This window comes from Podarcis filfolensis (assembly GCF_964270895.1).
Source record: "Podarcis filfolensis genome assembly, chromosome: 2".
Classification (NCBI taxonomy): domain Eukaryota; kingdom Metazoa; phylum Chordata; class Lepidosauria; order Squamata; family Lacertidae; genus Podarcis; species Podarcis filfolensis.
The window spans coordinates 96,594,724-96,607,271 of NC_139605.1; the positions used below are offsets into that span (position 1 = coordinate 96,594,724).

Below are 12,548 nucleotides of genomic sequence, written 5' to 3' on the forward strand. Positions count from 1 at the left end.
GCTCTTTCATGTGAGTGCTTAACCCATACACACACACACACACACACACACACACACACACACTCTCCAAAAAGCTCCAGTGCAGATCTCTCCTAATTTTCTGGAAAGGTAGTTGTGCTGGTTTGTAGTAGCTGGCTGCCAAGAGACCAACCTTTAAAAAGCTTTTACCCCAATAAATAATTTAGTCCAAGTAGCTCATTAACGTCTTCCTGTTCTGGGCATGTTATAAACCAACACTGCAGGACAACAGCCTCCCTTAGCTAAACCCCTGGCCTGGATCAAAATATATTCCTTCATCTCACAAGAATGGGGCGTTGAGTGTTAAGTGCTCCTAATACCACGGTAAGGACAGAATACGGAGAAAATAAGGCAACCTTTTGTTCTGAACCACAGGCCCAAAGGAGGGTCTGTGCAAAAAATGGTTTGCTGCAGGGATACCAAAGGAGGATGTCAAGAACGCCAGAATAGTGCTATAATAAAGGGAAATGTAAGCTTTCAACACAGCCTGCAAACCCGACAAAGCCACTACAGACGTGGGTCAGACACCACAGCAGTGAGGTGCTGCCATGACTTGTCTGCACCCAGAAAAATATTCATTCGTTACTTATACAAATGATAGCATGCATCAGTTTGGCCAGAACCTCCCATCAATCCACCTGGCGCCATGAGGGCACAGGTGGCAACTATCCAAGGCTTACAGATAGCTTCCCTCTCTGGGCCAACAGCCCAGCACCCCAGATAAGCACTGCATCAAAGCGAGCCAACTAGCATATATTAAAAGGAAGGGAATCTATAAGCATATGTGAGCTCATCCTTGCAGCAACTCCCCATTAAATGGCATTTGCAAGCCTTCTGAGACAGTCTCACCTTCGGTTCAACACACCTGCCTTTTACGAAAAGAACGGTAAAATAACCTTGACAGAGTGAAAAGTTCAAAACACACTAAATGGACTTCAAAAAAGAAAACATTTTATTCTCAGAACCTTTGGATTATTTTGCTCATATGTTTTCTGCAAATGGATGCAGATCTCTTGCTTTCTGAATATGTAAAAGGTGACCACAAATTGTTCCCGCTAAGTTGTCATAAAGTCATATGGCATAAACAATACCTCTCCCCTACTGTACAAGGCAGGAACTGAAAAGTATATAAGTATAACCAGCCAAATAAAATAAGAAAAGCCGTACTTGACGACTAAGGCTGTGCTTCGTATTCTAACAGGGCTAGAGCCTACCAGAGATATTCTGGCATCAAGACAATTTCTTAACGATCCTTTATGAAGCTGTCACTCACAAAATCTGTGATAAAGTATTGTCTAAAGAGCCAGGTCTTCCACATTTATCAAGGCCCAAATGGTCCTTAAACACAGAATTTACTAAACTTTCCAGTGATTTCATTACGTTGCATCTGGCTCAAGGATTATTGAAACACTTGCCTGAATTCCAGAGTATATTTCCGAGCAGCCTGAATTTTAAAGGCTCAGTGATCAATTCAAGTGACAGCTATATAGCCAGGCAAGGTTGTATTCAAAGAAAGTAGAAGCAATGTAATTTTGAGTCACAAGCCATAGCTGGAAATTTCTGTACTGCAGGATTGAAAAGTGTAAGTGAGAACCCTACACAAAATGGCTTCACACTGTACAAGTAAACAGAAGTGGGACTGATAGCGGAGGCCTTAGTAAATTCCCATTCCAGAGTGCCACCGTCAACACTTTGTGCATTGGGTGTCGGCTGCACATACTAATTACTGCTTACAAAAGGCTGCCATCTTAGGGAGACTTTTGCTGAGAGGATAAAAAAACCACAATACTAAAAAAAGAAGAGAGTAATCAGATTTCAGTCTTCTAAAGTCTGCTTCAGACTTTTCTGGTTTGGAAAGCACACATACACACAAAGTGAAGTACTGAAAATATCTCAAATTTTTTGTTTCTTGAATAGCAACATATAAGGCAGACATAAGGGGGGGGGGAGAAAAATGCTGTCTGCTTGTACTAACAGAACAGAGGAATTATTTATATCCTACCTGCTGCCCAATCTTCTGGATCTACCCATGCCTTTTTTTACATCGTTCTCCACTCAAAGCTCTCATCCTCCCTCTTTCCCCACCACGAAATTTACCTTCTCTGAATCCACGTTTTCTATTTTGCTACTTGTCACTATGCAGCAACTGATGCTGCTCACCGGGTGTCTTATAAGTATATCCTACGTAACAAAAACTATTCTCGCTGACTGTCAGAAACCTGCAGCTTTTATTGCTGCATCGTTTTGCTTCACTGAGCATCTCACCTAAGCATAATTGGGCAAAGGAAACAGCAAACATTAGTCAGGAATCCGAAGTCAACAAGAGGGGTGGCAGTCACAGCCAAACACAAGTGGCATCATTAATTCAGAGGGCCCGATAGGGGGCACAAAGTAGCTTACCTCTGACTGAAGCTGAATAGGATCTGGAGTATGATAGGAGGATTTTCAAGAAAAGGGAAATTGAGCTTATTTATGCAAGAAACTATTGCAAATCTGTATTTCCATACATATTGCTGAACTGCTGTTTGCAAGCTTGTGTGTGTGTGTGTGTGCAAGAATGCATGATCCAATTTATACTCAGTCAATACAACAGCTTACTGTTTTGATGACCCCCTAAAACAGGCATAGGCAAACTCGGCCCTCCAGATGTTTTGAGACTACAATTCCCATCATCCCTGACCACTGGTCCTGTTAGCTAGGGATGATGGGAGTTGTAGTCCCAAAAACACTTGGAGGGCCGAGTTTGCCTATGCCTGCCCTATAATTTTAAGGTTCAGAGGTGTTGTTGTGGATCCGATAGAGACAACATCAAAAGCAGCAACTGTGGAGCCATGGCAGAATCTTGACTTAGGTGGCTCCCCAACGCTGATGCACCGCTCTGAACAACACGGGCCAAACATGCCAATGTAGACAGGAGATATGGTTCAGTGGCAACACCTTCCAATGCACTGGGCAGACAAGACAGGTTGTCTCCAGAGCTAGGTAGGAGAGGAAGGAAGGGGGTGCCAGGAAAACTGCTGCCCATGCAGCAATCAACCCAGAGAAAGATGATAGAACAGCTAGTGCACCTTTTTCTTTGACAGCTAGCTTGGGCATGAAAACCCATTAGCCTAGGCTTCCAACAGCCTTTCAGGAGAAGGCTAAGCACCCTCCCAAGGGCAGAAGGAAATTCCAGACTTTAAGTATTGGGAAAGGGCTACCCTCCATAGCTTGCCACTACTGTTTAGTTACCTTACAGAAAAGAAGAGAGTGAACCATACCCCTTTCCCAGAAATGGGAAAGGACCACATGTCAATGGAGGTTATCCACACTTGCCTTATAGAACACATCAGGCACATATTGTTCACTGCTGGATTCCTTTGCATAGCCGAGCTCTGGAGCATCGCGGCATGGCAACAAGCACTCGTCACGTACTAGAGCCATGCACTGGTTGGATACCTGGTAGCCCTCGAAGTGGACTTGGTTGTCAGGACCACCTGGAGATAAAAGGTACCTTTAAGACACTCAAGAAGGAGAAGGTATATATGTACACAGGTTGTAGCACACTCAAAATGGATATAAGATGTCGCTGAGCCAATAAATGTAAGTTCATCAAATCCAGATTTTCTGCCTTAAGTATAGTCATACCTCGGGTTGTGAACGTGATCCATGCGGGAGGCACGTTCGCAACCTGCAGCGCTCACAACCCGCAGCGCCGCATCAGCGCACGCGCATAACGCGATTTGGCGCTTCTGCACATGTCATTTTGTGCTTCTGTGCATGCGTGAACACCGGAAGTAACCCGTTCCTGTACAGTGATACCTCGGGTTACATACGCTTCAGGTTACATACGCTTCAAGTTACAGACTCCACTAACCCAGAAATAGTACCTCAGGTTAAGAACTTTGCTTCAGGATGAGAACAGAAATCATGGTCCGGCGGCGCAGCGGCAGCAGGAGGCCCCATTAGCTAAAGTGGTGCTTCAGGTTAAGAATAGTTTCAGGTTAAGAACGGACCTCCGGAACGAATTAAGTACTTAACCCAAGGTACCACTGTACTTCCGGGTTCGGTGTGATCCACAATCCGAAAACTCGCAACCCACAGCGCTCACAACTCGAGGTATGACTGTACAAAGGACTCTTCTTCTGAGCCTGTATTGGCTTAAGAGTTTCAAATGCCAAACAGTACCCAACTTTCCAAGAGAGGTATCCAGATAGAGGGGATTTGTTAAGAAGTCACATAAATGACTGCATACAGTGAAGAGGTCACATGTATTTGCGCAGTTTATACATTTACATGCGCAAATAGTTTTATGTTTTACTGGGTTTCCACCATTATCATAGAACAGTACAGTGCCAGGCCAGGCCACTGTGATTTTTATGTTGTGCTGTAGACTTTTCTTGTGCGTGCAGCACTAAGCAACACTTTCTCATACAATCAGGAGATTTCAGCTTCATCTCACACAGTCCTCGTCTTGGCAAAAGGTACCACTGAAAAGCTTTATTAAATATTGCACATGGAGGGGCATTTGTCAAGGAGATTCTTAAACCAAAGGAAAGGAAAGATGCATATTGTTTATCAGCACCTCCCACCCCAGTATAAGATGTAATGGGAAGGCAGAATGACTGGCTTTAATTCATGCACGGTTTTAACATTACTAACATAAGCATTTCCAAATAACCAAACTCCATTTTGGGGAGGGGAAGGAGGTTTCCTCTTCAACTAAAGTTGAAAACACTCAGGTTTAAACACAGAGAATGGGGGCAAGGGCACACATGCAAGCCCCACTGCTCCTGGGTTTGCGGGCTTTTTTTTAGCCTGCAAAGGGTTCCTAAGCACATGCAGTTAGAAACCACCTCATGGCCAAAAACACTGTTTTCTTTTACTGGTCTCAATTTCTGAAAAGCTTGCTGCTTTAATGGAGTGGAAGTGGAGGGTTATGAAACATTTCAGGTGTTTGCAAAAGTGGTTGCATTTTGTTTTGATTTACCTGTAGCCACCACAGTGAAAAACTTGGATCCAAAGTGACCATCTGGGGACAGGCGGCAAATGTTTGGGTGCTGATTCTGAAAATGCCCAGCTGTGATGCACTCTTCTGCACTTAAGAAATAAGCATCCTAAAGAAGGCGAGAAGGCAAGACACTGTTAAAGAGACGGAGCCATTGCACAAGTGGCATTTAAGGTAACCCAGGAGTGCTTTCTAAAATGAAGCATGGATTAGTAACTTCTAAATCTAGCACAGATGACCATCTTGGAAAATCATCACTACGCATAGGCACTACAACCTGCAAAGCTTTAGTTTCAGCAAACAATTCCTATCATACTAGGAAAACCAAGCTTTTTAAAGGAGTTTTTTAAAACGAGAAATAAATCAGGCAAGTTTATTTGGCTTCTGGTCGCTGAACTTTTAGGACACAGGTTTTATGAGCTCTCTTTAGAACTATGACAACTAAAAAATTTACTGGTTTTCAGATTCGCAGAAGTTAAGATTGCCCAGAATCTAACGAAAGTCTACAAGCTGAGGTGAAAAACATCTTGAGCCTGACATATGGTCCAAGGTCTTCATGCTCACATCTGGTTGATGTAAAGAACGGAGGTGGCAAAATTAGGGCAGAAGGAGAACCCAGACAATAACTTCCCCATGAAAGGTTAATTTCCCCAATGTGTGATCAAACTATAAAATGAATAATGCAATGGGGTGTACTTCATCATGAGCAAGCAGGCTGTTTTAGATTTCTGCCTGATTTTCACTATAGTGGAAGTAGGCAAAGCCTCCTATTAGCTTATGGTACTTGGTTATGGTCACAGAATAGTGGTTGGTTGAGATAATTCACTATAGAAAGTCCAAGTAAGGGCAGCAAATGAAGACCTAGAAAGAGGATTCAGAAGGATAGGAGGAAAACTAGACAGAAATTATCCAGCAGAGGGAAGCATTAACAATAATCAGGTATGTGGAACATTGCTATGTGCTGGGTTGAAACAAACTGCAGAATAAGAGCTTGCTTCCTGTGACCACAGCTGCGGGAGATTTGGAAAATCAAGGAAGGTATACAAAAGCAGTCTTGTAAGCTTAGATAGATACAAGAACAAGTTACAATGGGATCTTATGGTATTGGCGCTGCTGAAACATTTTAAAAACAAGCAAGATGAAGTGAAGTCGTATTTAAGGGAAAGAGAACTAGGATTTTGTGTTTGTAGTGCACCTTCGCCAGGTATCCAAGAATCCAGAGAGATTTCAAACCATCCTGACATCCTATCCGTACAAAGCTCCATTCTAAAACATTCATGGCTCCTCTAAATTCCCTCCAAACTCATGCAATATTCTAATTTTAATAAACAAGGCCCACCCTTAAAAGCAAGGCATCAATCTACACACATAGTTCTCTGCTTAAGATGGTTTCCCCCCCCCCTTCAAAGCCTGCAAATAAAAGAGTGCAAGGACAAAAAAGAAAAAGCTCGCTTCTCACCTTGTTCCGGCTATACCGGACAGTCCCCTTCCGCGTATCCTCTGAGACCAGATCTGTGAATATCCAGCCAACCTTAAAACACAAATGCTCATTTAATTCTTCTACCATTTTTTTTTAAGGTGACCTTCCCACATTGGTACAAAATGTTCTTGGCTAGAGGAAGCTCTTTGAGAAAGCCTGCTCAACAGCAGCCTGAAGGAAATTACTCCCTTAGCTACACAGACTTCATTTGAATACAATTCACACATTTGCAGAGACCGGCAGTTTTATGCCTCCTTATGGAAAGATCTGGAGACTGCAGGGATTCTCCTCCGCACCTCACTCATAAAAATACATTTACTTTTCTGTGTCCACACTGTAGAGTCAAAAGCAGTTCACAGAAGTGCTCTCAAGATATCAAGTTTCTATGCTGGTTAATCTAAAAGGGAACCCTCTCAAATTTCCTATTTCCTGAATCCCACTTGATCATGCTAAAGAAGTGCAAGCCTTTCTGAAATGTAGATCCGTACAGTATTCATATCCATTGCTCACTGTTCAAGCGCTCAGTTGCTGTTCAGATGTTGCTGTTACAATTGCAACAAATATCAAGAGCTAAACCTGATATGCTTTGTAGATGTTATTAGTGATGATCTGTATAGCAAAATAACCATAAAACCAGGATAAAACAAAGGCTAGATTCAAACAAAAACAAATTGTTTTGTATCTTAAACACAGATGCCTTATATAAACCCAAATTGAATGACTAATCTGCCCTATATGACCCACTCAACCCTTTTTGGGGGGTGAGGAAGCAATGTATTTTATCCTTTATTTTTGCAACATAAGCAGTATCTTCATAAAGGCAAGAAAACTAAGTATGGATCTGAAAGGCATCTGCGTAAGGGTGGTGTCAGAATTGATTAAAAAGCTGACAGTCTGCAGATTAAGGAGGAGATTTCCAAGAGGGGAAATCTTCTCTACCCCAGTCATATCAGAAAAGCACAGCTGGGGCACTGTTTAAGGTGCTGCACCAAGATTCCTGCTTCACCTGCCTTTATAATAAACAGCTGATAAGCAGGAGCCTGATCAGCAGACTGAGGAATTCAAAACTATGCAACCACATCTGCATGTGCTACTGGCAACACAGATCTGCTTAACTACACCAACCCACACTTTCCACTCAGTTTCATGTTGGCTCAGGACTATGCAGCAGCAAAAAGCTGCACAGGTCACAAAACCTCCAGTACAGCCTGCATGCTGAAACAACACTAGGCCAATTAGCTTCCAACAAACCAGATCCCTTACATTTGCCAACCTTCCAGCTCCTTTCAAAGGTTTCCCCCTATATCCTGGCCCACACACGTTTTTATTACCTTCCTCAGGCCCAGCTTGGTTGCAATCTCATCCACAATCTCCGCCTTTGGGTCTTCTAGGAGTTCCAGACTGTTTTGTGTACCAATCTGAAAATAAAGAGAAAAGCAACAGAGAACCAGTTTGCAAACAGGGGTGGACATTTAGCATCCTAAGGAGACAAAATGTTTCGTTCTCGAGAAAGAAACGATAGGAAATGTCAGGAGAATGAATATTGACAAGCTGCTGTGTCTCGCTGCAGTTACATTGATACGTGTGACACCAGGCTATTGACTGCTGGTTCTATTGAATATTAATTTGAACAATGAGCTATGCTTCTCTACGAAAACCAGTCATTTCCCAACACATAACTGTAAAGAAACCTACATTCTTTCACCCGTAAAAATCTAAGAGGAGGCCTGAAGGATCAGGCTATGACCCATCTAGTTCAATATCCTGTTCTCACTGGTCAAGCAGATGTCCATAGGAAGATCAGAAGCAGGACTCAAGCTCAGCAGCACTCTGCCCAGCTGTGATCCCCATTGGGGTTGCATCAAATCTTCTTAAGCAAGGAGCAAATGAAGTATTTTTTAAAAAACAAAGCCTCTTACAAATTGTGTTTAAAGCTTGTGATCTAGAAATCCTTCTAGTATCTCACGCATTGGCAATTTTACCCTCGCCATCACTGTTTGCTTAACATTGGATTCCTTACCTATATAGGGCACCCAGCAATATTTTTTTGATGCATGGACATTAATGTGTCACAAGGTATTAATTAATTTTAAGTTAAGCCACCTGACCCACAACCTTTTATTCTCTAGTCTCTAATTTACAGATTTCTTATCTTCTAGTCTCTCCCTTTCCAACTTCGACACTCTTATCTAATTCTGCCTTGCTCCTTAGCTTCCTACTTATCTGACTGAAAACAGAAGGCTGGATTTTCAATAATTCTATATAGTTATTAGAAGCCTCTTTTCTTTCCAAATACTTATGAACCACCTTATGGTACGATACGTGTTTCCTAAGACTAAACTTTTAATTATGATTCTTCCCCTTAATCTTGATTCATTATTTGTATTATATGAATACTTATACGAAAATTTAACAGGCAGCTAACAGTGATAATTTCCCTTCGCATGCTATAAAAATCTGCCATAAGCACCTCACATTCAAGCTAGTCTCTATCTCAAAAGTCAAATTCTGTGCCATATGGAAGCAGAAAATACGGGAAAGCACTCAGGAATATATCTCAGGAGTGCAGAGACTTCTCTCTGGATTGTGGATTCTCTCTCAAACATGCTTTGAGAGTCAGAGTTTTTCTCTAAGTATTTTGCCTAACGTTGGGCTTGACCCATGACCCTGAGATTAAGAGTCTCATGCTCTACTGACCAAGTACAACTTCAGACTGAATAGTGGGGGTGCTGTTTTGAATGCTTTCCCATGTGAAAGTTCATCAGCAAGTAAATAATTAACTTATCAGGGAGAAAGCCCGGCTGACTTTTTGCTGTGGCACTGTTCTACTTGCAAATATATATATTTTAATGTAGGGGAACAATCAAAAGTCATCCTCCATCAATATTTTGAATTGACACCTCCCATTCTTCCTCCTTAGAACTCTACTACCATATTCTGTTACATACTTGACAAGCTGGCTTTTCTCGTCCAGAAAGAATAAGCTTGTATTTAACTGACAGGCAACATCAGCTATTTTTACACCTTCCACCCAAAGTTTTCTTGTTGAGGAAACAGATGCATTAAATCAGGTGGTATCTCAACTAACAGGGCGACTGAACTGGATCAAGGGTGTCTCAGATCTACTGTAACTCTTGTCTGCCTTTGGCCAAGCCAGCAGAGATCTTGAAGGGTTGCCAGGATACCAAGGAACACAGCCTCTCTTGCAAATCACAGCAATAGTGTTTGCATCAGTTCCAAACTCAATGCTTTTAATTCACATGGTTTCAACGACATAATAGCTGCCAATCATCACGAATCTAAAATGGGAACTGTAGACGCTATCTATTTATCTTGGGCTGAACAAGCATTAGTGCAGCTTTGATAAATCACACAGGAGCCACAAAACCAGAGAATAACCCCTCTAGCATGGCTGCTTGTTGGTTTCTACACATTGTACCATGATGCAATACCAAAACACACAAACTGGCAAGCGAACAAAGTGCTCAACACTTAGCTTCATGGTGTGCGGAGGATTCAAGGGCGCTGATGTAAGTTTATTTTGCAACTTAACAGAAACTCATGAATCTTGCCACTGAACAGCGCACCAATGAATTATTACTGCATGCATGTCTCAAATCACCCAACAGACATATATTTTATGACTAAGCAAGGAGCTCCCTCCTCAGTAGGAGCTCCCCACCAACACTTCCAAGGTCACCACTATATGTTGAGACAGCATTTTATAAAATGGCCAAAGGAGGATCATAGGACAACAGACTGTCCTCTTTCCTCAACTACAACCTGATACACTAGTAAGTGCTGTGAAAACTACTTGGTCCTAGTATCCTCACTTGCTGCTCTCTGGTCACTATGTTAAAGTTGCATGGTGGAAAATGCTATATATTTTGATGCTAATAATGGGCAGAGAAACTATAAAGACAAGTGGCCTTCTTGGTAGTTGCACCCACCCTGTGGAACATCCTCCCATCAGATGTCAAGGAGCTAAGTAACTATACAACCTTCAAAAGACAACTGAAGGCAGCCCTGTATAGGGAAGTTTTAAAATGTTTGGTGTTTTGTTACGTTTTTATGTATGTTGAAAGCAGCCCAGAGTGGCTGCGGCAACCAAGTTAGATGGGTGGAGTAGTAGTAGTAGTAGTAGTAGTAGTAGTAGTAGTAGTAAATAATAATAATAATAATAATAATAATAATAATAATAATAATAATAATAATAGTTTTGAACAAGGATGATAATCATAGCAACCTCTTTAATAGCTGATCAAAATTCTCCATCACTTGCAGCTTTCAAATCCAGAAATGCCCTTCTAAAGTGAATACGTCAGCTGGGTTAAGTTTGATGCAGCATCAGTTGAAAGGAGTTAAATCAATCTGAACTACAAAAGATTGTCCAATGCAAGGTTGCATAAACCAACTTGCCTCCTTGCCAACAGCAAGCGCCTTGTCTTCATCCGGTGAACACCCCTCTGTATTCACCCAAACTCAGTTTGTGAGAGTGAAGCCACGCTTCCTTTCCTCCAAGAATGGGGAAGAAAGGAAAGATGGATTCTGTCCTGAAAGGTAGGCTTTTGCGTAAAGTGGCAGAGGATTTTTGCTCCTACCTCCTGAAAAATCCATATAAGCAGGGGAAAAAATGGCCCCTGTTTTTTTTACAAGGGAGTCTGGTGTGTGTCTGTCATGGCAGTGGGATAGTTTCTTTCCCTTCACTTTGGCAGAAGCCATAGCATACAAATAGTGCTTTCTGCAAAAGTCCAGCTTATAGGAGAAAAACTTCTCCCACACCTCAGTGAAGAGGAACATAAAAGTTAATTTTTATTCGTTCCTGTTGAGATTTTGCAGGAGGGAGCAGTAGAAAGGTGCTGCCTGCACTTTTTGCAAAAGCCCAGCTATAGAGGAAAACACCCTCTCATGAGTTCTCTGCGCATGTCACAAGAATGGGTGCCATCAAGAAGGACTGAGCTTGGCTAGTAAACCAAACAAAAATTCATGAACCACTGATCCAACCAGATCTCTATCATCACCATTAATTAAATTTATATACAGCTCTTCATTCAAGGATCGGAGGGCAATTAACCAAAAAACCCACACAAAATACATAACATAAATAAAAAAAAGTGCAATAACACACATTCATATTGAAAAGGCTATAGATTGTTTAACAGCAAAAGGCCTAGTTAAAGAGGAATGTTTTCGCTTGGTGGCTGTAGACACTCCCTTCCCTTAATTTAGAAAATTATATATTTATACAAATTTATTCTACTAGAAATTTCCATTCCGTTGTGAAGTTGTAGTTTCCCCTTAACATTCATCTGAATCACACTACTCCACTTCATCTTGCAGCTATGAGACCCAGCTGCTAGTGCCACCTAGTGACTTTATATGACCGTACAGCTTCAAAAATTTCCAGTCCACCATAAGCTACTATAGTTCAATAGCAGCAGGGCAAAGCATTGGAGCTCCCCTGCCACCTTTTTATCTGTGGGAATCCAGAAGGCACTGGGCCCAATCACTGCACCACAATGTGCCCAACATCTTCACAGGTGATGAAGGCTGAGGATATGGTGGTGGCCCTGCAAGGCTAAGGGGGGGTCAATTAGGATTGCTCCCCAAGGCTGCAAAATGAAGCCCACTTATCTGGGAGTTAAGTTCCTTTGAATTCAACAGGACTTCTGAGTAAACGTGATTAGGATTGCACTCTAAATCCTATCAAATTCAATGGGACTTCGTGCAATATTCATAAGATCAGAGCCTCTTTCAATTACCCTTTTCTGCCATTTAGAGCTCTGTTGAGAAGGGGAAAAGAAGAGGTTGTCGCTGACCCCTCGCCCCAGTCAATTTGTCTAGTCCACAGCAATTGCAGCCATATTTGCAAATACCATATTTTTTGCTCTATAAGATGCACTTTTCTCCTCCTAAAAGGTAAGGGGAAATGTGTGCGCATCTTATGGAGCAAATGCAGGCTGCGCAGCTATCCCAGAAGCCAGAACAGCAAGAGGGATCGCTATGCAGCGATCCCTCTCGCTGTTCTAGCTTCTGGCTTAGCCGCGCGAAGCCTCTTCAGGG

At 42.1% G+C, this 12,548-nt stretch overlaps 1 protein-coding gene across 1 annotated transcript in view; it reads right to left on the minus strand.

Moving 5' to 3' along the window:
- Positions 1–12,548, minus strand: part of NPLOC4 (NPL4 homolog, ubiquitin recognition factor) — a 51,189-nt gene that overhangs the window by 18,474 nt on the left and 20,167 nt on the right. Inside the window, exons 9-12 of the mRNA XM_083599096.1 lie at positions 7,817–7,903; positions 6,465–6,536; positions 4,988–5,114; positions 3,334–3,494 (exon numbers count right to left, since the gene is read on the minus strand). Of these exons, the coding sequence (XP_083455222.1) occupies positions 3,334–3,494; positions 4,988–5,114; positions 6,465–6,536; positions 7,817–7,903 (447 nt within the window). The remainder of the gene's footprint in view (positions 1–3,333; positions 3,495–4,987; positions 5,115–6,464; positions 6,537–7,816; positions 7,904–12,548) is intronic.